Source organism: Neodiprion virginianus, chromosome 2, assembly GCF_021901495.1.
Source record: "Neodiprion virginianus isolate iyNeoVirg1 chromosome 2, iyNeoVirg1.1, whole genome shotgun sequence".
In the NCBI taxonomy this organism is placed as follows: Eukaryota; Metazoa; Arthropoda; class Insecta; order Hymenoptera; family Diprionidae; genus Neodiprion; species Neodiprion virginianus.
The window spans coordinates 13,871,435-13,897,346 of NC_060878.1; the positions used below are offsets into that span (position 1 = coordinate 13,871,435).

The 25,912-nt window shown below is 35.6% G+C and overlaps 2 protein-coding genes across 8 annotated transcripts; one reads left to right on the forward strand and one right to left on the reverse strand.

Annotated features, from left to right (window-relative positions):
- Window positions 1–1,162: 1,162 nt before the first annotated feature.
- On the forward strand, window positions 1,163–5,320 carry LOC124297276 (tRNA-uridine aminocarboxypropyltransferase 1). 2 transcript variants are annotated; one of them, XM_046748130.1, is made up of 4 exons: window positions 1,167–1,675; window positions 2,566–2,706; window positions 3,023–3,206; window positions 3,346–5,320. In XM_046748130.1, the coding sequence occupies exons 1-4, from the start codon at window positions 1,430–1,432 to the stop codon at window positions 3,678–3,680; spliced, it is 906 nt and encodes a 301-aa protein (XP_046604086.1). In that variant the 5' UTR covers window positions 1,167–1,429; the 3' UTR covers window positions 3,681–5,320. The 2 variants fall into 2 exon arrangements, with proteins under 2 accessions (XP_046604087.1, XP_046604086.1); XM_046748131.1 differs by lacking the exon at window positions 2,566–2,706 and having other exon boundaries at window positions 1,163–1,675.
- Window positions 5,321–7,045: 1,725 nt separating this feature from the next.
- LOC124297274 (F-box/LRR-repeat protein 20) lies at window positions 7,046–19,651 on the reverse strand. Of its 6 annotated transcripts, XM_046748126.1 has the most exons (11): window positions 19,500–19,609; window positions 17,910–18,306; window positions 16,688–16,755; window positions 15,701–15,910; window positions 14,742–14,809; window positions 12,123–12,252; window positions 11,564–12,025; window positions 11,160–11,351; window positions 10,984–11,085; window positions 10,029–10,244; window positions 7,046–8,798 (listed from the first exon to the last, which is right to left on the reverse strand). In XM_046748126.1, the coding sequence occupies exons 4-11, from the start codon at window positions 15,719–15,721 to the stop codon at window positions 8,691–8,693; spliced, it is 1,299 nt and encodes a 432-aa protein (XP_046604082.1). In that variant the 5' UTR covers window positions 15,722–15,910; window positions 16,688–16,755; window positions 17,910–18,306; window positions 19,500–19,609; the 3' UTR covers window positions 7,046–8,690. The 6 variants fall into 6 exon arrangements, with proteins under 6 accessions (XP_046604082.1, XP_046604081.1, XP_046604083.1 ...); XM_046748125.1 differs by lacking the exon at window positions 17,910–18,306 and having other exon boundaries at window positions 19,500–19,650; XM_046748127.1 differs by lacking the exon at window positions 17,910–18,306 and having other exon boundaries at window positions 16,688–16,750; window positions 19,500–19,645.
- Between the last annotated feature and the right edge of the window lie 6,261 nt (window positions 19,652–25,912).

Consider the following 25,912-nt stretch of genomic DNA (forward strand, 5'->3'; position numbering starts at 1 on the left):
GGGCGACATACACTCGTTAATTGTGCAACATACTTTTTAATTGACTGATCACAGAGACGGGATGTTCGCTTTGACAAAGAAGTAAAGAAGGAAACGAGGCTATTTTTTTACTCGCCTAGTGATCCAGATTTCCCCTGATTTTGTTAACGACATCGTATGTCGTCGTTTTGTTTATATTTATATCAATACTCATACCATATATTGCGCATGATATGTTTCACTGTTAATATTCGAGCATCAATTTTGCCCGAATGCAACGAAAGTGAGTTTTTTCTATTTCCGTCATTTTCAAAAAGTGCCAAACTTTGTGACTTGGGAAACTTGCGCCCTTTTTCCTGATATTGAGTACAACGCTGAGCCGGAATATCACGGACCAGACAATGATTTCCAGACATTGACCAAAGACGCGTCGTTTAATCAGATTACGGCGTAATCAAATTACCAAACTATTCGCCGTGAATCTTGAGTGAAACGGTTGACGGGCCCATCGAGAACTGAACTGCAAAAGGTTAACGGAGCGCATATATAAATACCTATACCTTCATTGAACTCGGATGGATGGTTTCGACGGGCTATTTTCGCATTCAAGACAATAACATCTTTTTATGCCTGCTATCGTAGTCTTGATACATTACCGGGAGAACACCTATAATTCACACGCTAAAAAAAATTATCCCAGATAATCAATTTTTACGCAGAATGTATCGCAGAAATACTGTCACCTTTATTTTGCAGTAAACCGACGATACTTACTTGTAAAATGTCTCGTAACATCGTTGCATCAAAGCAACTCGAATGGAGAATATCTCGAGCAAGATAAACTTATACCTTGTCGAATGGGTACTCGGAAAGAAAATTAAATATTTTTCTAACTAAATCGTTATTATTGCTCAAGTTTAAGCAAATTTGACGTTTCTATATTCACTACGGAATCGGCTTGCAAAGACTGCTAACTTCATTTGCAAAACGCTCACGTTCGAACTGAAGAAAGTACGAACATTGCCTAAATAACGCATCACGGTTAAGCCTCGCTCAAACATCGCGGCATGAGCAATTAATGGCGACTTCGCCACGGATACGAGTTCAAGGCGCCATTTCCTTTTTGTTGCCTTCTGCGCAGGCACTCCGATACTGAGTGTGATTGGAAAACTGGCGTCCATCATAATGGCCCAACTCTCGCTATTTTTAATATATGCAGATATAACATAGCGGCAGGAATTTGCATAATGGTGACATGTCTGTGTTTTGAATAAAAAAGGACAATTTCAACCAATTTTCTTGACAAACGATTTGAATCTGTAACGGAAATCGAATGCTTCGGCGATGTAGCGGTGTGAAGTTGCCACAAAGATGGCGTCGCGTCACTCACACCGAGTCAAGTTGCGCGCTCTAACCAAACGCACGTGCCCGTGCGTCTCAGAGTCACAAGATGGCGAAAGAGAGTTTGCAGCTGAACTTTAAGCACGTGCCAACAGACAACAGCTTATCGGACTTGGAAAAGGAGCAAAAGATTATCGACAGGGCGCCTTTCGTTAAGTTCAAGATCCGAGATGCCAAAATTTTAGATTCCATTCAGGGCAGAGAGATTTGCGACAAGTGTTATAAATCGCGGAAATTTTTTTGTTACTCTTGTTGCACACCTGTTATCGACGAACGATATATACCCCGAGTTAAGGTAAGTTCATTCGTTCGAATAGTCGTGAAGCGTAGCACTGCTGTCAACATTAACATCTAGCCTGGACTTTGATTTCCCAACTTATAGTATACAAAATACGCATTTGAATCTACTCAAAAATTTCTGTACCATAAACTGATTTTCAACAAATATTTCACGCTATTCCAGAAAAACATTTAAAAGTGTACAATTGAAAACGAAATTTTTACATTTATATATTTACATTTGTATGTCTTGTTTTTGAGGAAAAAAAGCTTCAGTTTCAGATACAGGTTTCGATCCCAAAACACTTCATTCGTCTTCATAAAAACGATCAGTAAGACAGTCATAAGTGTCAATTCCAATTTATTTCAATTTTTAAAACTCAGTGACGCGTGTTATTACCAGTCGATGTATTCGTGATTCTCTCGACTATCACAACTTTTTAGCCTCTACCGTCAAAGATTAAACGGACTTGAATTGTAGTCGAAAATTGGCAATGTTACCTGTGACTGAATCTGTGCTCTGGAAAACGGAAATAGAATATAATTCGGTGACCAGCACGGTCCGCTAAATTTTCGAATGTATGTAATTCTTGCCGACTGGTGCGATACAAGCAGCGCACCACAGTTGCCAACCTAACTACATTACCAATCGGCGAGTGTTCGATTTTTAAGATTTGAAAAATTCGGATCATTAACGGGCGCTTGGCACTCGATGGAAACTACAATCAGGTCACTGGATAACGAATTTTTAACGAAATAAACTTTCACGATCGTTCTCTTGCTCGAGAAAATGGAATTCTTGCATTGTATTTTTATTTATTGGTCCTTTCATCGTTCAATTTACAATAGATCAGGTCGTTCTACTACAAGGTGAAGCGTTTCCATTTCAACTTTTTTTTGTTCAAGTTGCCAATAAAAATTGATATTATAAAACACCCTCGGGAAATCGATGGCAAGAGTACGGCGATCCACGCGGCATTAATAGCCCCAGAAGATGTACGAATATACACATATCCAGAGTTTCCAGAAATTTTGGTGGACGACAAGGTGACTGTATTCGAGGATGGATTATTCATTGTATGGTGGCAAAACTTGCACACATAGAGAAAGGATTTTGTTGAACTTACTAAATATAGCTAAAGAAATTTTTCCTCGATTCGAAGAAATATCATTTGAACCAATAGAAAAGTGGTCGGAGCAATAATTTGTATTATCAAGTGAATCTGCACATTTACTTGAATTAACAAAACATTTGTTTCCTCGTAATGGAGAATTCAAAAAATTTTTAGTATGTATCATCCCTAAGAAGTGAAGTTCGGATTGATTAATTGCATAGTTATAAATAACAGTTTTATTTCTGTAGGTAGTGTTGATCTTCCCAAGTAAAACGGCATGCAGTATTGAAGATTTGTTCACAAGGAAAGTCGACCATGGAGGTCACTCAAAGGAACAGAAAATACGTAACGAATTTCCAATAACCCGGGCGATTTTCATCGATAGTACCTGGCATCAGACCAAGTCTATTTACAAGGATCCAAGACTTAGAGGTTGGTATTTACGCATTTATAAATACCACGTTATAATACTTAATATGGCAGTTCACGTGATGCAGGCTTCAGTATGTAATTTAGATACAACTTTGTGGTTAAGTGCTTATTGTGAAATAGTTGTATATAATTTTCATAGAACTGGATTGCGTTGTTTTGAAATCCCGTATTTCCCAATTCTGGAGGCACCAGAAATCGAGTCCAAGATGGTACCTGGCCACGATAGAAGCTATCCATCAATTCTTGGTTGAGCTACATACGAACGCGTTCGGCGCGCTCGAAAATTATTCTGCCGAGCCTCTTGAAGCAGTTGAGGCGGAAAATCCAACTGACGATATTGCGGATAGTTTTCTTACGCATAAATACTCCGGACAATACGACAATTTGTTATATTTCTTTAAGTACATGTACGAAAAGATTCACAGTATTTACGATCATGATAAGTTGTGGGCCTACAAACGGCCACTCATATAAAGAGATATGATTAAGTTACCATTAATCTGTTTGCTATACCATCACGTATTTTATAGTACAATATTTAAATAGAAAAACAACTACGTAATGAAGATAGAAGGAGTCGGGTTTCCTTTATCTCCTGATAAGATGGTCATAAACTTTGTCGATGAAATGATGTATTTTAGTTAGCCGCTAGTACCAAACATCAAAGTGTAGCAAAATTAAATTGTTGTAATTCAATATCAATTGAACAAGCCGGACTCCGCAAGCGTATTCGCGTAGAGGAGTTTACGACTACACTTGTTTCTTGTCAGAAGGACGATTTCTGCATACAACAATATCCTTGAATATAGTTTATTGTATACATGTATTAATGAAAATATATACAAGACACACGGTTGCTTATTACGAGACAGCGTAATTACATGATATATATATAATATATATTTATGTATAATATATTGGTATAATATTAAATAATATTATGTAATCTAAATCAACGTATGGTTATCATAACGGTAGTTATTAGATATTACTGTTCTATAATCTACACAATATGGCCAATGCAAGACATAATCGGACAGTCCATGGGAGAGTCGTATTATCAATGTAATACGGTATCATATAAAGTTCACCTTTAATGTTCAACAATTACTTAAGTTACACGTGTTTCGAAAAAAAGAGAAAAAAAAAAAAATGCAAACGCCCTAAAAACATATTTGTTTATCGTACACATTGAACGGAAAAAAAAGGAATCAGTCTTGCCTCGAGTCATTCAGATTTGGTTCCCATATCGAAAATCGAATTTTTATTTTTTTTATTTTATCTTTATCCCTATCCTACGACTATACTCTTGTTACATATTTTTGATATGAAAATAAGCTAATACAGTGCACTCTGTCAATAGGGCCGCTTCCCGCTTTCGTACACGGTTGCTGTCCCCTACTCCCTGGCCCAAGTTTATATTTAAAGCACAACTCTCTCAATAGGGCCGCGCCGAAAATGCGATGGTTCTGTCATTTCTATTACCACATAAATGAACTTATTCCCCATTGAAATACGTAATCTTTTACATAGTAGGTTTACGTGAATAATTATGTATAAAAAAAAAGATGTGTTAATCAAATATTGACACAGAAGTGTTTTTTTAGGCTAAAATAAAACGCAATGGGAGTCTAATCGACGTAAACAATCTATTCGCGCGTGCACGAGAGGCTGGCCCGACTGAAAGAGTTTGAAACCTTTTCGTGGCGCGACGCTCACGCAAAGGTAACTGGTACTGTTGTATTGTTGCGGCCCTATTGAGAGAGCGCACTGTACTATACGCAAGGCGCCTCACGCCTGTATGAGGTATGAAACAATCTATTCGTAATGAAGCCAAATGATGAAGATGATTCTTATCAAACGATTATAGGTATTTGATTCATATGCAACTGACGATATTCCCGATAAAAGCTTAATGAATTATCAATCTGGTTTTGTTGAAGCAAGGAATTTGTGTACAAAAAATGTTTAAAGTATGAGCAATCCAAAATATAAAAAAAAACTCACGAGCTATTTTACGTTTTCAATTTTTTGGATTTGTCACTTCCTGAAACGCGGGACTGCGAATCACTCTTTATAACTTCCTGCCCTTGGGGTTCTATATTGTAACATAACTAACAATGAAAAAACAGTCATTGTCGCAAGTCAGATTTCAGTAGAAAATTTTTTTTTTTTTCGTTTGTCGGGATGGGGGCTGCAAGCAAATGAGTTATCCGAACAAGCAACAAAGTTAATCCTTAAATCGTAGACGAATATTTTATTTCATAGCGATTTTAGTGTGATTAATATTTTTCCCCCATTCTCCTCTTTTCCTGGGTAGTATTTAATGCAACACTGGTCCTAACTACAGAGTGACTACACATTGATAGAGTAGTAATAAACACATAGATCGTTTGGAAAAGTGCCTTTTGCGTAATGAGAGTCCAATAATACAGTGTTGCGTGCAACTTGAAACTCTACGTAAATACAAATTGCGTTATGTTGGGATAAATATTTTGCATTGACAGTATAGGTATGTATTATTTTTCGATATACAACATACTTCGATTTGCTCCTTGGAAATTGTATTTATCATAGGGTATGTTAATTTTCTAATTATGTTTTTACTTTATTTTATCTTTACCGTTTTTACGTTTGGTATAGGATATCGATATCTGAGAGCCACTTCACTCATTCATTCATTTACAAATTATTGTAACTGGTATTAATTTACTTGTATCACAGGCGTATTATGTAATAAAAGAGGCGTTCGACAGGCAGATAAACACTTTTGATGGTTTCTACGTTTTTCTTTTATATTCAATTCATCTATTCTACTGCACAGCCAAACACTTGCTCAAACACACTCCATTTTAACGAAAAAATGAAAAAAAAAAAAGAATGAAAATGTTTCAAGAAAGTTTGATAATATTTATATAGAATCACGTGTGACAAATACCGAATTTCTCATCTTACGTACCTACTCTATATTCGCTGGACGTACAGCTAACCCAATCTCAACCAGCGTTCACACTTTGAAATTAATTATTATAGGAAATTCAACTCTATGTGATTATAGTGCACTTGACTATTAAACAACTACCGTTGACTTCTGCAAGAGTTTACCGTGACACTGACTGTACAAAGGGAAGAAAGTCAAGATGTAATGAATGTCGCTCATGAGAGGAATCTTGCAAACTCATGACCAAACAAGATTTTAATATGAGATCACAATTTTTGGGGACCAATATTTTCAAAACGCGTTCACATGTGGCATTAAAAATGATTGAGGGTAGTGCACATCAGCGGTACTGTACCCGTAATGATGAATTTCTCCTATTGGGTTTAAAAACCACAAAAAAAATTTCAGGCACACTCTAATTACTTAAATATATCGAGAACGCAACTCTGTACTCTATTATACAGGGTAGTCGATTTCATTCATCTCTGGCGAACATCCCAAGAATGAAAAGGTACAAAAAAAGTTTTACACAAAACTTAGAGTGTTTCGAAGGGGGAAGATGATACCGATATGCGTTGGCTTCAGGGTCGTACCATTTCCGAGATTTCGGAACTAATGTCTGATTTTAGACGGAGAATATATATTTTGGATACAAGCAGCTAATGGCGAGATAATAGCAAACTTCGGATTATCACTCTACGTGAAAACCCGGAAAACCTAGAAAATCTGGATTAGTCAGATTTTTATTTTACCTGGAAATATTATGGAAAAGTCAAGAAATCTTACCGAATTTTTGGCAAATTTAAATTGAAAACTCAAATTCTTCTAATGTTTCAACGTTTCTCTTTTCGTTTTCGAGATATCCGCCTGGAGCTATTAATAATAATCAATCACCTTGTATATAATGTGTAGGGCTCATTATTCGAAACGACTTATTCACTAAGCCTAACACCAACACCCAAGCTAATGTTGATATAGCACCGGCCTCATCGGAAATACCGAATAACTAAGTGTTGCTACCTTTAGCAACGAATAAAAAGAATACATTACGTTGGTGCCAAATTTAGTGAAATAGCATACATACGCATTAGTAACATACATCAACATTTGCACAGACTACACTTTACGATTACGTATAATTCTAAAGACGACCAGCAGCGTATAAAACATATCTTATTATCATAATAATAATGGTAATTATTATTATTATTATGGGTAATTTGTTTCAATTGTTTTTTTTTCATTTCTTTCCGCTTTTCTCGAAATTTTCTTCTCGTTTTTTCTTACAATATTATATAATATATTTTTAGATTATCGTCAGTTTATTCAAATATATAAGGTATATCGCGGCAAATTTATTGCCACTAATGATTACTTCGTGTACATATCACCTTACTGTATATAGATATGGGATATTCCATGCCAACTTGACCAACATTCAACCTTGATCATTTAGGATTTTATCCATGTTTTGCCACGTTATTGACATCTGTGAACCGTACATTTGTTCTGAGTACGATTATTTTCACAAACCATTAGTTGTCCATGAATGATAATTATTATTGTTATTATTATTGACGGGCCACAGTCATGAAAATCAATTTCTTCAACTATTTACGTAGCTTTACTCAATCCCATAAAAAAAATTTCACCGAACTTCCCGCGAATGTTGGTATAGTTGAAGAGGAATGCCCCACATATACATGTATAATACGAATGCAATTTCTGATTACACATACCAGTGTATCTGATCTGCGGTAGGCTACTGAGAAATATGTACTTCAAACGTGAATTGAAATTACGCTTTGATCCGTTTGTCAGTCTCTGTACTCTCCTAGCCAGGATCACGACAAAAGCGTCCAAGTTGAGTAAAAAATGAAAGAAAATTAATGATAATGATTACATGTACATATAATACTTGGGCAATTCGCAAATAGTTACGCATTACGATGTGACAGATATAAGTTACGAAACAACGAAATAAAATCCCCAGCGGGTCTGTCGAATCAAATAATGACGCGGTAAAAAAAATACCAGTTTCAACCAGTTACCAAATTTCTGACAGCAGCATTGCGTCTTTGTACCGAGTGTCGTACGCTTTGGCTTTTAAGAAACCAAGAAACGATAAGTAGAAATATAGAAACTAATGGTATAGACTTGATTATCACACTGTTACTCGCACTGTGCGAGTAAAGCAACAAATCTCGTGCGATGTAGAAATGACTTCCAGCACTAGCGACACGCTATCCATGTGTCAACGACTCAGATGCACAGCAACAAAATCTATTCGTGATTCACTCTCCAAGCATGAGACGGGCAGAACGCATTAAACAATAATAGATAATGAATTATTATTCAATCGTTGACAAGTACACGGGCTATTGATCATCGAAGATTCAATTCGCGCCGTCAGCCAACATTGCATAGTGATTCACCGCATCAGGCATGTATCGTTCTCCCGATTCCGGGTATCGCGAACCGTTCACAAATCCCGTAATCACAACAGTAGCCCATTACGTTTAATTATCAAACAAATGAACAGATCACAGTATCACGCAACATCTGCAGTAACGTTGTCTCGATGCTCCAGCACTTGGTGGAGGTGTGACTGGTGCAAAATATGCGTGAACCTTTATGTTCGGAAGGTGTGTCTGTAACAGAAATTTGAATCCATACTGAACACTGACTTTATCATAACGAGTCTCAGATAGATTACAGAGGGTTCGAAGTTGTAATTTACGCACACGTCCAATTTTATACCCCTAGTAATGTCTTCTCTGGAACATCTACTATGCACAGTCTTCGACCGTTTCAGCTTTGGGCAATACATTTCTTCGACGGAACAAGATCTTCACGTTAGGTTTGCCCGAATTGAAAATCCTCTCGAAATATAGAATTTTTAGTTCAAGCCTAAGAGGTGCCTTTTATCATGTGACACGTTCGTATTTTATTAGAGCGGAAAAAACACTTATTCCAGCTTCTTCGTGGAATTTTTCAAAATAAAACGTGTACTACGATTTCGCAATTGGACTGATTTCATGTCAATGTAAATACCTGAAAACATACTTGTTTTCATTGATACCTGCGAAGGTCGGCTTCAGTCTACCGATTTGAAGAAACGGTACAAAATTTCCTGATTTTGCTAATTTCTGGTTTTCGGTTGTTCCAATATAAGAAAAAGGTATCACTATTTTTCAAAATAATGTGACTACACGATTATATCCATACAAGGACGTACTCACGATTATTTCGGAAAATTTCGCGAAAAAACTGCAATAAGTAGATGTTTTTTTTTTGTACATGCTATTTGAATGGAATAAAGTCGGCTGCTGCAGAGACACCGCTTAGACTTAAACTTAAAAAGATTTTTGTTATGGAATCCATGGAATTATACTTCAAAAGGATTTGTTGTACGGTATAAGATACAGTTTAGAGATTGTTCTGGCAAAAAAATTAATAACAATATATTACCCTAAATTTGAACAGTTTAACGGTGTTTAGTAGGTGGTCGCAGTGCTTCTTGCAAAAAAAAAACTTGACATCTAGAATCTCTTCCAACGTGATTCATCCACAATTTGATAGTGTAGGTATACTCACCAAAGAATGGAAGACTTGATTGTTGCAAAACACCGGAACAAACATTATTTAGAATTCAATTAAATCAAGAACTCTTCAAAGGACTGCATATACTACGTAAGTAGCACCAGGCAAAGAAATTTTATTGCAAAAAAGTCACAGAATATACTAGAAGTTCATGACGTCAACTTGCCTCCTAAAAATTTATCAATATGTGTCCCATGAAGTAAGAAAAAAAATTGGAAAAGCAAGTAAACCGCAACACGTTCAAATAAACGTAGAATAAAAAGTAATGGACAAGTTACCCTCAATCTTCGTATGCCAGCTCTAGTGATGAGCTGACAGTCATAGAGTTCGATGCGCTGTAGATTGTGACAAGCTTGGAGCAAATGATCAAGACTGGCATCAGTGATCAAAGGACAATTGTCCAGTTCCAGAACTGCCAGGTGTTCGGACGCACATGGGGATAGTGCCAGTTGCCGAATACCCTCGTCAGTTATAAGTTCGCAGTGGGATAAGCTCTGTTTCAACATTTTTAACCTAAGTTATTTGAATTGTTCAGTTTAAGGTGGTACGTGTGAGTAGTCAGTTGAAAAAGTGCACGAACTTTGAGTATTTATATTTCTTTGACCAATTATTCAATTCGATTAGGGTTCGTTTTATACAAAGTATGTAGATCGCACTTCATTTACGTATTGTTTGTTTACTACATCCACATAATAGCAAACATTGTTATTTACAGTAACGTCGAACATTTTGTTCGGTGACATGTTTTGCAATTTTATGGATATTTCAAAAACGCCATTTTAATTATTTTTTTTTATTTTTGAGACAAAATCATTATCGTTTGAAATTGAAATTCGATTTTTCGTCAACAGTTTACAACTTCTGCCATCACATTAGCTGATAGATACGATAAGAAAAAGTGAGATTTTGGCAAAAGGGATGAATTATTCAAGAGTACTGTATTCAAACTTGAAGTAAATCAGTTGGGCTGTATTTGAAATATCGTGGGCATTGCAAAAAATGTCGCCGAGCGAAATAATTGACATTACTGTCAATAACAATGCTTCCTATTAATTGATTCTCGTGGAAAAAATTCGTTAACAAGGTCTCATCTATATAATTTTGAATAAAATGAATCCCAATCAAATTGAACGATTGGTTGTCGCGATATAAATCCCCAAAATGCACCCACATTCTCAGCCATCTACTCGTATGTATGCTCCTTAGAGGATGGAAGAAGCTTGTGCCACTCACGAGTTTTTCCAGTCGAGGACATCCCATGGCCAAATGTATCAAGGTGGCATCCGTAATCAAGACGCACTCCTCCAGGTCCATTTTCTCCAATAATCTGCAATTCTGAATAAAGTACAGGTTTGTTTTGAATTCCGAATTGCAGATCAGACTCAAACAGACTAGTGTGAACAACTTACTCTGGCCAAGGCTTGGAACCCAGCATCAGTGAAGTGCGTGCATGCAACACATTCAAGTGTTCCTAATAATGGACAGTGTTGCGCCAGTGTTACTAACGCTGCGTCTGTAAGATTAGGACAGTTGGACAAACAAACGTAGTGAAGTCTGGAACACCGCTCGCTAAGCTCTCGTACAGCATCGTCAGTGATATTCTGAAATTTTATTTCAGATTGGATAATTAATTTCACCAATATTTCTTACACGAAATTCTTTTCTGTCAGAGCAGTCAACAATAGGGTTGACATTTTTTTACCACTCTTTACTAGACATCGAAATAAAGTATACGAACAAGTAATGGAGTAAGTATTACGAACATTGGAATGAAATTAATGGTAAACTGCTGACTTAGAAAGAAATTACTTACTCTACATTCATGTAAATTAATGGCCTCCATGTTAGGACAATACCGAGCCAAACATTTGACGGCTCTGTCAGTTAGTTGCCGGCAACCTTTGCTAAGAAAACTTCTTAGCTCTGGACATCCCCTGGCCAAAGCTTCAACCCCGTTATCCGTGAGAAGTTCGCACCACGAGAGGTTGACGTGCGTCAAAAGAGGGCAGCCTTCGGAGAGATCTTTTAGAGAGAGGTCCGTCACTTCGGGACACGAGTCTAAATTCAGTCGTTGTAATTTTGGGCAATGACTACTCAACGCAGCACACGTTGTGTCCGATATCTTTTTGCATCGACTTAGATTAAGCTCTTCAATGTTCGGACATAATTGGGCCAATGTTCGCATCGAATTGTTCCCTATACTTTGGCATCCCCTCAATGATAACTGTCTAAGAAATCCACCACAGCGTCTGGATATGTTTTCAATAACGGGACCCTGAGGATGAGTGATTTTAAAAATATTCATATATTAAATCGGTGAATTTATACATTTCAATTCCCTACCAAGTACTTTCACAATGAACTTGCTTTACCTCGACATCCCGTTGAAAATCAAACAAATCAATTCTCTGCCAGTTGGATCCATCCAAGGCCAGAACGTTCCAAGCTTTGCTGACTTGGGCACATCGACACAGCGAAACCACGTCCAAGTATGATAAAATCCTGTCAAATTATAAATAGGTATAGACCTGGAGCTCATGACACTTTTTTCATGTCTCATTTGTTCAGACTCAGCAGTGTAAGACCCACCCAAATCCTACCTTCCAACACACGGAGATGACTTCGCCGAACGTAAATCGTGGACCAAAAAGTGGGGGCTATGCCGGTGAAGCTGTATTAAAAAATCCGGGATCTAGAATTATTACTTACCGTTTGGCGTTTGTCGCAAATTACTGTAAATGAAAAAAAAGTTTGGGCGGACGGCATTGCCGAACGTGTAGAGTGGATATGACGCGAAGTGACTCTGTTTATTGTTGTAAAAAATTGTTAATAAAAAATCATAACTTCTTAACGTTCGGCATTTTGTTAATTCATATAATTATATACTAAAACTCGAGATAATATGATCGCCGAATATTTAGGTTGGATCGGGGGCCAGCCACCTACGCGTACTTTTGTCGTAAGGGTGTAGAGTATGCGTGTATCATACATTTACCTTTGGAATTTTTATAGCAACTCATTACAATGCAAAATATGAAAAACTAGCTATTGCCGAACAATTTGAATGGATCTGCATGACGTAAAAAACAGTTGTAAATTGTCGGCCCAATGCTCATATATCATAATAGCTATCTATCGTTCGGCATGCATTGCATTTTATAGATGTCCATTATAGTAAGCAATTTGTCAAGTTGCACGTTAAAACGATGGATACAAAGGAACTTATTCCAAAAAAAAATATCAAGGCACGCGGTGCCAAGTATTGAAAAATTTAAACGTATACGCCTCTTGGATAACTCTAGTGGCGCGGCTCGGTGGCAGATTCAGGCAACACGCGGACGGCGAGTACGGTCAGCTGTGCGGTTTATATATCAATTCAATTAAAAAGTGCTCTCCGAAATAAACAAAAAATGGGTGGTACGAGGTACTGTTGTGTCAGAATACGGGCTCAAAATTCCGATTAGACATCAAGAAAAAAAAATATGGCCGATTTAAGCATGAAAATCGTGGAAATTTTTGAAAAAATTTGTTTTCTGGATTTTTTCTTGCAATGTTACCGCCAAGAACTCATGCTGTAATCATGATCAGGGGTGTTCACGATAGTTAAAGTTTGACAGGGAATTTTTATGTAATCATTGAACCACTCCTTTTTACAATGTAGCTGCAAGCACTTAAATATTCTACAAAAATATAAGGTAATTTTTTTCTAGAAAAGTATTGAGTTCAGCACAAATTATCTGTGAACAAAAATATCTTAGAATTAGTCAAAGAATTCCTTCAATTTTTTTTGAAAATTTTTAGAGATGATTTTTGGTTTTCCGAAATATCTAAAACATTAAAATATTAAAATTTTTTTTTTGATTCTGAAAAAAATTGAGGATATTCTTTAATCGATTCTAAGATATTTTTATTATATAACATTTTTTACTGAACTCTATAGTTTCCGAAAAAAAAAATTATCAAAGTTCACATATTCTACTATTTGCATAATTTTTGTTTCGAAAACTATTGACCCTTAGCAATATGAATGTTCGGCGATTACGTTTTTTTGTTCGGCACACCATAATTAATTGAAAAATATCTGTTACGGAATTTTTGCAAACCCAACATAACAAAATCGGCCGTTTATACCGTTGTATTAAGGAATTATTTATGGATTCTTTTTTCCCTAGTTACATGAAATATTTCTCATCATTTTGTTCAGGAGTTACATTGATACGTTTATTATACTATTATTAATCATAAAACACCATCGCCGAACGGTAACAAATAATACTGTTGACTAAACTTGGATTTTAAGGTCTACAAAGTTCAATATCCAATTAATTTGTTCGGCATGTATTTTTTATACTTCCATTTTATTTGATAAACCATATAAAATCAGTGCCGAACATTAATGTGTGATACACGCATACTCACACCCTTACGACAAAAGTACGCGTAGGTGGCTGGCCCCCGATCCAGCCTAAATATTTGGCGATCATATTATCTCGAGTTTTAGTATATAATTATATGAATTAACAAAATGCCGAACGTTAAGAAGTTATGATTTTTTATTAACAATTTTTTACAACAATTAACAGAGTCGCTTCGCGTCATATCCACTCTACACGTTCGACAATGCTGTCCGCCCAAACTTTTTTTTCATTTACAGTAATTTGCGACAAACGCCAAACGGTAAGTAATAATTCTAGATCCCGGGTTTTTTAATACAGCTTCACCGGCACAGCCCCCACTTTTTGGTCCACGATTTATGTTCGGCGAAGTCATCTCCGTGTGGTGGAAGGTAGGATTTGTGTGGGTCTTATACTGCTGAGTGTGAACAAATGAGACATGAAAAAAGTGTTATGGGCTCCCGGTCTAGTATAATCCAACTCCTTTTTGTTACCGAATCGTGTGTGATTGCAGTTATTTTTTATCATCGATGAGCTTCTATACTACCATAATATTAAAATACATAAACGATGTGTGTTGAGACAGAAAAACAATACCTAAGTAAAAGTTCCTTTGGAAGCTTCTTATTAATCTGTGCTTCATCATCATGAAAGACTCGTGTCAACTGGAACAATAAGGATTATTTATTACATTGGATGATTCATAGGATTGAAAAATTGCGTAAACAAGTTTGGGTAACACTAGGGTGTATATGAAAATTTGACATGGGTTACTGGTACTTACTGGATTATTACTAAACCTATTATCCAGAAAAAAAATATTTGATCCATTTCATTTTGCAAGTGCTTCACATATTGCAGCGCTTTCTAACATTGCAGTTGAGTTTCCATAAATGTAGTTTAGGCCTCAAAAAATTTTGAAATTCTGTAGGAATTGTACATTGATACAATGCAGATCCAGGTATACAATCTTATGTGTGAATACTTTTCATCGGAATGTTACTAATTTCAAAGCACATTCAGAATGTGAAAATATTATATAAACTTTATTCATTGTCGGGTACATCTTGTGAACTTATTGATAAGAACAAATTTTAAGTTTTTTGTGAGTTTAAATGATGACAAAACTAAATGTTGAACATTATTGGAATAAATAATAAACTGTCAATTATTTCAATGTTCAAAACTAGTGAATATTCGACTATAGAAAAAGCAATGCTCTGCCCTTGGACGATCTTTTTCTCTTTCTGGATATCCTATCTTGCACTCTCGAATTTAACTTTCTTGCTGTTTAAGTTCTTTCACTTGAGCAGGATAATACTAATATTTGGCCAACTCATTTAATTCAAAATCATTACAAAGTTGCAAAAAAGTACATTTTTCTAGATTTTTCATTATTTCACAGTTACTAACTTCGATTTCATATAATTTTGATTAATATCCCGAAGTACCAGCAAATTGTCGCATTTTTCCCGGTTCTCAAAATTCTCTGATTTTTAGCTGCGTTCACGTTTTTTCTTAAACGTACACACAGTGATAACAAGCGGCGAACCGACCTGCATGTAAGACTGCTTCATCGTGGTGACAGGATTGTTGTGATTGTGTTGAGCAGTGTAGTAACCACTGTGATGGTGGTGATGATGGTGATGATGATGATGATGATGCGAGGGTTGCTGTTGTCGCCACCACTGACCCCCGCCGCTTCCGGCTTCCTCGACTCCTTGTATCTGACCTCCACCACCAACGCCGATTCGACTTGCTTTTTTCTAAGAAAAAACCGTTGAACTTAACTTTTTTCACAAGGAGGCTGTTAAGTAATCCTTCATTGATTTATGATACTGATTATGTTGCGTTCTGAAATGAGCGCAATTTTTTTACTCGCATGTTCATGCGTGCTAAAAATCACGTACACATATGGGTAGATGGGTACGAATAACTGAATCACATTAATGGTATGCCCAACCCCAAGCAATGCAAATAATGAATGAAAGCAATGAAGTTATTGTAACACTTGAAATATAGAACAAAGTAAAGTCTGTTGGTACTGTATCATCATAACTTTATCATTTAATTAATGCTTCGGTATTCACATTGCTCAAAGTATATATTACCCCCTGACAATGAGATCCAAATTTAACGTGTAGAATAATCAGCTGGTGCCTGCTTATGAATAGTTATAAACGAGCACAGAAATGTTCTGTACCTCTGTGAACGTTAATAATAGGCTGAACTTGTACTTTCGACAAACATATATTACGAAAACCAATATACTCGAATGTTAGTGCTGAGACAAGCAGATAAGCAGTAATGATCCGTAACTTCTAATAATTGTAATACGCGCCTAGTATTGCAGAAATAAGAGTGCTTTCATTTTGCATGAAACTAACTCCATGATTATTTTAGTATGAACAGATATTTGCGTATTATTCACAGCGATGTTAGGCGGTCAAAAAAACAAAAACAAAAAGAAAACAACAAAGGTCTTCTGAATGATGCAATATCAGTGAAGATTTAGTTTTCCTAGATTTAGTAAATATACATACCCGTTAAATGAATTAGATAATTGTCTCCGCCGATAGTCAACAGTCACTTTGTACATACAACTCCTTTACTTTAGAAAATAAAATAAAACTGATTATTCATCAGGCTAACATAAAAAGGTCATTAAAATATATTCTACTTATAGGACATTATTTTTTAAATCTGATAAGATTCATGGTCAAATTTTTCATTTGCTTCATTTCATAAAAATTTAATTCTACTTATAAAAAGGAATATTCATAAATTTTTTGAATTATATATCCTCACTGTTTTGGAGTTACAAACTTTTTAAATGATTATAAAATGAACCAAAGTAAGATGTTGAAAAAATTCTTTGGAAAAATATTGAAAAATTATAATCGTATAAAAATCAAACTCGAAAAAGAATTCTTATAATCTCAATGATTACATTAAGTAAGTTTTCCAAAGAATATCCTTGAATGTATTTGTTTGTAAATTTTAAGCCAACTATCATTATGAACCTGTTTTGTTATATTTCTATTATATATTTAAATATCAATTGGGTCAAATGTCAACTACCGAAAAAAAATTAATATATTTCTCATTAGGCGAGAAATTTGTTTCATGAAATTTACTGTCGATTGAGCGTTACGCTATGAAGCTGTTTGTTTCTTTAATTAGGAGAAAAAGTTTATCACACAAAAATTTTCTGTTTAGTTTAGTGAAAAAAGGAAAGTCCTGTATACTGTATCATAGTCGACTACGCATTTCATGAAGTAAATTTCTTATCTAACGAGATGTTAACTTTTTTTCGCAAGAATTCCATCAAAATTCAAATTTGAATAAACAATAAAAACAATATATTATTAATAAAAGAATAGCGGATGGGAGTACCATGTTGAAAAATAAATTTCTTTTGTGTTATTTTTGAAAAAATTTGTTATTTCTAAACTTATGATTTATGAATATTCTATTTATGAATCTATGACTCGAGATGAAAGAAAACGTTTTGACGTATTTCGACGTCTCATTTAATTTTACAGTTATATTCATTGGAAAAATTTCAATGGGAATTATTTGAAACTTCCATTACTGAAGAACATATCGAGATAGAAATGTAAAAGATATCGAGAATCATCTTTTCAATAGGTACTATGAGATGAAAAAAAAAGTTAAGCAAATGAAAAATTCCACCTTCCTATCTTATCCAATTTAAAAAATAATTTCCACTATACGTAATTCTCGCAAACAAAATATGATTACATTTCATAACAGAGTGCTTTTGCGTCACTTGCTTATCCATATTTCTCTCTCTTGCTCATACCATTTGTAATTGTCTAATTCTCATTCGTAATGTTTCTTATTTGCATATTATACTTCTTCATCAACGTTTTCCAATTCTGCAGCTTGAATATACATATACTTGGTACTATTTTTGCAGCAATTCTTAGAATAGTCAACGCTTCACGAAGAGCGACTGAATGCTTAGCTCTGAATAGAACAGCAACCGAACAGCCTTAATCCAACCAATCACAAAACAAGTGCTAGACTGATAGTAAAATTATGAAGTCATCAGATAACGGCATCTAAGCCATAGCTATGAACCACTGACTAGTGTGCAGTAGAGGGAGCGATTTACGTCACTGTAATTCACTTGACACTGTAACGTGATGATAGAATGATAGAACAAAAACATTAACAATGAAGTACTTGGTGTATGCGAGCAATAAAATTATATATTCAACTAACTTCGTACAATCTGTACACGGTGTCCCAATTCAGTAAAATCAATCGAATATATTGAACAATAATTGACTTTAAAAAACAGTTGAATTTGGCGCAGTTATCATAGAGGGCATGAAATGTGAAAATTTGAACAAATTAGACACGTTTTTGACTAAGAAAAATGAATGCTTGCTTTGGAATAAAAGTTATAGCAAATGTTAGGTTGATTTCTGACATATCTCTTTTTTTGTCTTGACCATAGAAATCCAATTTGTTTATTCTTTGAAACTGATAATCTTGTATGAAACACAATTCTATTTCACCTCAAACACTTTCAAAGATGTTGGGCAATATTTGTGCCTGAATAATAAGCCAAGTCTTGCAATAATGAATATCTGTAGACAACCTTTCATGATTGAATGTGGTTTAGAATTGCAGAAAACAATAAAATCAACAAACATCAAAACATTCGTATTTTAAATTAGTTGTTGGTTGCAGTGTTTACTACATCACTCAAATTGTCTACATATAGAATTGAGGGTAGATTGATCAGTTGTTTATTTCGATATTTTCGCAACGACGATTGCAAACGTATACAAGCATAAACATTGGTAGATTAAAGTATAAAAAATAACAAGTTCTTTGTCTCGTGAAAAATTGTATACGAAAAAAATAAAGCACAACTTATCAGAATCAATATCTACTAGCTTGGAATTATCATTCCAAAATCAAATAACAATGAAAAAAGTAACGATTTTTAATCCAGCCAGACGATGGTTCCGTTGTAAACAACAAAGGAAAAACCGCCTGAAGTAAGTCGATGAGGCAAGTAAAATACAGAGGGAACAAAGAGACACCGACCGCGAGATTGGAGGATGAAAACACAAGTATAACGGCGAGGAAGAAGCTTCCGTGAGCCGCGAAGCAATCGGCGATATCAAACAGTGGTTCGGATAGAGTCTAACTGCGGTGCGAAATTTTGAAGTTTGTGTCGCAGGCCGAGGAGACAGAAATGCGGATCAGCTGTTCGCCACAGTAATGACAACACGCATATACCGTGCAGCGTATCCCGATGTTCGATATTACTTGTTTAACGATACCTAACAGGATTATAGGCGCATGGGTTACCTCGAGCTTGGTGCGCCCGGAGTGTATCATCCTTTTGGTTGTCCTTGCTTCTTTCAACTTTCAAAATTACCGAACAACCACAAGAAATTCACTTCGACTGGTTATGCTGCTACGCTTCACTAAAGAAATGGCCGAGTCCACTGAGCGTAGAAGATGCTCCTGAACCTGGCTCCGATTGGGCGCAGAGTCTCGGCTTGGCGACAGTCTGGCCAATCAGTGGGCCGCTCCTCTTTGTTTATCCGATTCTGATTGGCCCCTATTTTCACGACTGAATAACAAACAAACAACAGAAAACGCGGAGACTCACGACGTCACAACCCGCCGAGTTCGATGCCTTCCGAAGTATCGACACAAAGCGAACCTTGTTTACGCGGCGCGAGTCGGTTGATTTTACAGTTACGCGAATTTTAGACAGACTCTGCTGCTATTGCCCTCTGGGTCACCGTCAATGCCAACTGAGTCGTATGAGTCATTTTCTGGCATTCTATGTTTACGCAATTTGGATTCTATGTTTATTGACTCCTCCAACGCGTTGCATAGGCTCTACGTAGAAATCGTTCTTACCAGCAGTCGCGAAACTAACCGAAGAATGAGCTGACAAAGATTGTTACATTTCGGAGAAACTCGACAGGTGTCGCTCTCTGCAGGAATTTGACGGATAATTTCACAACTCTTTCATCGCATATAGTCCAATTGCATCGCATATGAGGGTCAAAGATGCGGTGAATCTTCGCAATTCGTGATCTTTGACGCAGCCTTTGGGGTCATAGTTAACAAAAGAACCTGTGTCATGATATTTAATTGTAAAGACCGTGAAAATGTACATTAAGAATGATAGAAAGTATTCTAATTGACTTGTTGCATTCCAGCTGATAATTGCGGCGGCGCTCTCTTTGCACTGTAAACTATTGTCGTATAGTTACGATGAGAAAGCTTTGTGCGCTCTTACCATAGCTCATATTGTTAGATCCATATCGATATATGTACACAAGTACCATCATAATTTACAACACTCTTGTATCGCAAGTTCTTACATATCATGTTACCCCTTATTTCGTAAGCCAAGTTCGTACCTACGCAATGATTTCGACATTAGCTCCACACACAACCTTTAATTTACGATTGGAATGGCAATAACTCAAAATAGTTAGACCTACAATTGATTTGAAACTCAAAATACAATTAAGATAAACCTGCATACTAAATGCAGAAAACGTGGGAGAGCAGAATAAATACAGAAAACTTGGGAGAGCAAATTACATGCAAGGAATCTCTATTCTCATAATTAGCGATGACGTTTTTGATTTTATAAATAAGTACCCTATCAGCGCTTCACCGCTTGGTTCTTTAAATCAGTCGTCTTGTGCTCGTATAATTAAACAATGCCTTTAAACTCATCCCAAATTACGTATGAAAACCTCGATTCAGAGCAAAGTCATCAGAACCAAGTCAGAAGTATGAAAGCCAAGTCAGAAGTGAGAGAACCAGGCTAGATTCGCAATTTTAGAGAACATTATAGAGAACATGAGTTGCAAGTAAATCAAACCATTCATAAAACCTAACTCCAAGAACCGATTGAAATAACTTGTCAATAAATCTGTATTTAAACCATTGTGTTGTCATCGAGAATTATTTCAATCACACGTAGTGATAGTTGGCTCGATTCAAAACTAATTAACTTTCAGAATTCGTCAGCTGTACGAGAAGATCTGAAGAGCTGATGAGCAAACTTCTTGGATTCAAATAAATCAAAATATTGAGTGCATTAGAAGACAATAAAATACTCAGATTTCAATTCCATGCCATATAACTGTGATGAATATATTTAAAAAATACACCGTCCTCTGCGTATAAGGCGATTTTCAATAGCTTCTGTTGGATACGGGAAGGTAAACAAATTACCAATGATTATATACGACTGAAAGACACTGTTTTTATCTATATTTTATGTTTTGGAATTTGAAAAATGGTCTATAATTGTTCGACTTACTACATCTGCAGAAGGTAATAGACTTTGCGTCAACTGTGCACTTTTTATGGCATTATCGAGGTGACCATTGCATGGAATGAAGGAAAAAAAAAAAAAAAACAAGTGTTTTCAGGTTCAAGAAACTCGTAGTTATTTTTGGAACTAAGAACTCTAAAGTCTTCACAGTACTCTCTTTCTTTATTATATCGGACGTGAATAATTTTGATTCCAGCAAAATTACTTGTGAGAATAAATGTGTAACAAACTGGATAAAAATCGTACTAACGGTTTCGAAGGTCACGTGGAAAGTGTTGTGAAAATCGTGTGCGAGTGCAAAGTAAAACAATTGTAGACAAGTTTTTAAATTCCGATGTTCAAAATAATGATAAAACTAGTATCTTTCAGTCATATAAACATTGTTTATTTTTGAACCCCCGCTTATCAATAGTAGCTGTTCAATGCTAACTTAAAAATCACGCGTAGACGGGCAACGAGTCCTCTTAAATGATCGTAAAAGTAAAAGGAATATTACAATTATCTGCAGGTCCAAAGTATTTTGTTGTGAAGATGATATTTTACTAATTTTTATTATCATCATTTTAGTATTTATACGTTTGTTTAATAAAAACAAATTTTACTACGAATTTATTATACATGAGCATGACTGGTACTTCGACTTCCTCATGATCCATCACTCATTGCCATATCAAACAAGGAAACAGTTCTTTACTGTGAATAAAGCGCGAAAAATAATTCGGCGAGTAATTTTTTGGTCACTTTTTAGTAATTCAACAGCTACTATTTCAATCAAAAACGTCGCTCTTCTCACTTTTCTTTTGAAGTTCTGCCGTTACCAGCCCTGGACTTAGAGAACGCGAATGAAAGATGAAGGCACGCAAAAACAGTTTCGTCAATTTTTTCACATCATATAGAATTTCTTTTCCGTTCGACGCTTACTTCTTGTTGAGTGTTTTGACGAAAACGTCTGATTCACAGCTTGACGGACCAACGATTCGGTTCGTTGGCATTTATAGGCCACGTTCATTTCCATTCGCATTCGGAGAATGGGCACATGAGGTATATGCCCGAATATGTGGAATTAAAAAAAAGACTAGCGATAATTAATATCGGACATCGATATCGTCGTGAATTTGTGAACGGTATTGTTAGTGCGGAAAACGAATTGCGCGCATGTCTAGTCCGAATTAATCAAGATATCCTCAATCCGTTTCTCTGATACACATGCGTATATATATATATGGTATATAAGATAGATGCCTCATTAAATTATCTATTTGTGCTGTTTTTCGTCGAATATTTTTCGTTTCTTCGCACAAATATTATCCCGTTTTACTGTTTATTGCGCTTTAAGAGAATATTGTTTTGGTCGACTTAAAAAATATGAGGTCAGCATTCGAGACACTATTGTACGATATCAAGTCAGTGAGGCGGTAACATTGAATTTTGAGATGATTTTATTACACGCAGAAATTCTTTTTATTCGATATTGACAGCATTGACTAAGATTGATAATCCCAGATTATCTAACACTGAGTCAATCTCTTAGAAAATCTGAAATCTATTTGTAATCTTCAAAAATATGGTGGGCCATTTCTGCATTGTCAACTGACGCTAGAGTTGTCCAATATACAACGGAGGGAAAGGATTATTTGAGTCAAGCAATATTCGTTTGATTAAATTAGATACTATAGTCAAATGCGGGGAACACAATACTTACTTAATTCAACAAAATACTCGTAATAACTTAATATAGAATTGACTGAAGCCTTTGAATGATCATGCTGACTATCAATTTAATCAAGATAACACGGCTTGAGTTCCTTGCGATATTGCGAATTTTGTATCAAGAAAATGTGTGATTCAAATGACTAAAAATCGTTTTCGGTTCTTCTTTGTTTTCAGCTTGTTCTAAATTCATGTTTTGTCGAGTCAAGAGTTCAATGATTGAAGCAGGTAATGAAATTTGTTGTTTCAAATATATTTTGCATTGACTGAACATTAGAGTTATTCAAGTGCACAACAATATGTATTCTTCGAATGATATCAATTACAATTCCGTTGACACAAAATTTTGAGGAATGTATTTGATATTTAATGGGTTACATTCCGAAAACTTATTGTTGCATATGTAGAAGATTAAATTGAACATGTCTCAAAGTGTTTGTTTGTTGGCACCTTGGTATTATGCTTTGTTCGTTTGTAACAGGTCTGATGATAAATTTATATCCTAAGTTGTTCGTGTCTGATATTCCTAGCCGACTACCCGGTTTCATAACTATCTCTGAAGCTATTTCTTTAGTGAGAGAGTTTACCGCCTGGTGGCTGTTTATAGTACCATATACTGAGGTTGACGATAAATATATTCTCTACTTGCTTCGAATCATCCGGTGTTTTTTTTTTTTTTTTTTTTTACCTCGTAAACAAATTAGTGCAATTGATTCAACCAGTTACGCCAAACAAGCTCCGGTTAAATGAACAAAGTATGGCATTCAATCGATGTAGATTTTGTGTTTGCTAGATTCACGTACCAACTTATCTTATTTGAAATACCTGATTGTTTCTCTCAACGAACATGCTATTTGGAGGAACAATACGTCAACTAGAAATGAAATGATATGTGGTTGATTCAATTTCGGAAACACATGAAAAAGTTCACTCGAATCAGTAGCTCACTCGATCGCGACAAGAAAGGTTTTTGTTGAATCAAGGAATTCGCTTGACTAAATCATTTTGGCAAACTAACTAAATCGAAATTGTTGAATTGAAGTCATCGTATTTGGAGCAAATAAGGAATACTAGATTGGTAGTGAATGGACTCTAACAAAATCTATTTTCTTGATTCAAAAATTCATTTCCCTTCGTGTATACAAATACCTTATAGCGAGGCTCTGGTATCAACCTCGCAGAGAGTACGTGGTTTCCGATTACGCTACAAATGCATGATCGTGTAGGTCTTACGTCATTTTCATATTAGTGATAATCTACCAGCTAATCCCCATCCCACATGAGACTGATAATCAATAATAATAACAATCACATCAGCCCAGTACCTCATTGTCTTGTAAGGCACACTATCTTCGGATACTGTATTCGGATAACGCCATCGAATAAGTTGGAAGCAATTTTTTCGCAGTCGTTAAATTTATTTCCCATGGTCAGGTTTTAGAAATCAAAGTCATTCGATTCCTTGAGTAATTATTTTTTTGTTGATTCTTTCCACTTATCCATTTTTTCACTATTCCTTAATGGAATGGTCGATTTCGATTATCACTATTGCAAACAGTTTCGCTACACGTACAGGTAATCATAATACCGATAATCTTTAGGTTTTAAAAATCCCCGTTATCTTTTCGTCCAATCCCTCTCGCAAGTGTAAATCGAGTCAAGCTGGCAAATTACAATCGAGAGTAGAATTGAAGTATACATGTAATCTTGTCACGTACTGTGCCAGTATCTTTTAAATTCGTATGATTCCACGAATGTTGTAAAATAAAAGTTAATTAGTATAATACGTTCATCGGGTAATGCATTTTGGTTTATCGTTGTATTAAAGCAATCAATGGTAGATAAACAAATTGAGGAACCGAGCACTTGCGTCGAGTATCGATTGACTCTCATGGGGAAAACCCTTGGGTTACCTACATCCACACCGGGCTTAAAAGATAAGCTTTTCAAAAATCTTATCGCACTTGCCGATGCCGATACAAGATCATATTTATTAACAAACCTGTAGATTTCTGGTGTATTTGTCAAGAAAAGAACCAGAGCAATTGCATTTGCCTGAAGCAGCTAGTGAAGTTTTACACAATTTCGTTGTGGAATGTAATATGTAACAGTCTGGATCATTCGTTATACATTTCCTATCTAAACCCTTTATGCAAAATATACTTGTTTTTCCCGCAGCTATATCGAGAAATAACTGTCACAGCACTTAGGCCGAAATTCACTTGTTTGTAAAATTTATACGAAACACGTTCAGTTGCGATGATGGATGGTAAACATTAGAATCAAATTTTATTAACATAAGTAGCATTAAATTAATTTACTAACACTTCCCATTTTTGCAATTTTAGCAAACTCAACTATCATAAACACCGAACGATTGTTTGCTTTGCTTGTATCAGATGGTCGGTAGATTGCGCGTTTAAATTGCATGCAATTTGCAAAAATTTTGTTATCTGGATATCAATGAAATGGAAGCAATAAAACATATATTATATTACCTACGGCTCTATTGCGCAGAGATAAGCTGTCGAGATTTCTCAGACGATTACCAGAAAGATTTTAGATGGCGTGGTATTCCAATGAGACTTCCTATAACGATGAATTTTCGATGACACCTGCAAGTAATGATCGCATTGATCATAGATTTAAAAAAAGTCTGATTCATGCATTTCTCGGTTCTTCTTATCATCGTCTTGAA

What these genes read in the sequence shown, in the direction of transcription:
- LOC124297276 (XM_046748130.1), top strand. Translation starts at nt 1,430, where the DNA reads ATGGCGAAAGAGAGTTTGCAGCTGAACTTTAAGCACGTGCCAACAGAC. An exon ending in GATATATACCCCGAGTTAAG is followed by an intron (nt 1,676 to 2,565) that starts GTAAGTTCATTC and finishes TTTTTGTTCAAG; the next exon opens with TTGCCAATAAAAATTGATAT. An exon ending in CAAGGATCCAAGACTTAGAG is followed by an intron (nt 3,207 to 3,345) that starts GTTGGTATTTAC and finishes TAATTTTCATAG; the next exon opens with AACTGGATTGCGTTGTTTTG.
- LOC124297274 (XM_046748124.1), bottom strand. Translation starts at nt 19,529, where the DNA reads ATGATACACTCCGGGCGCACCAAGCTCGAG. An exon ending in CCAAAGGAACTTTTACTTAG is followed by an intron (nt 12,253 to 14,741) that starts GTATTGTTTTTC and finishes ATAATTTGACAG; the next exon opens with GATTTTATCATACTTGGACG. An exon ending in CTGGCATACGAAGATTGAGG is followed by an intron (nt 8,799 to 10,028) that starts GTAACTTGTCCA and finishes TTTCTGTTACAG; the next exon opens with ACACACCTTCCGAACATAAA.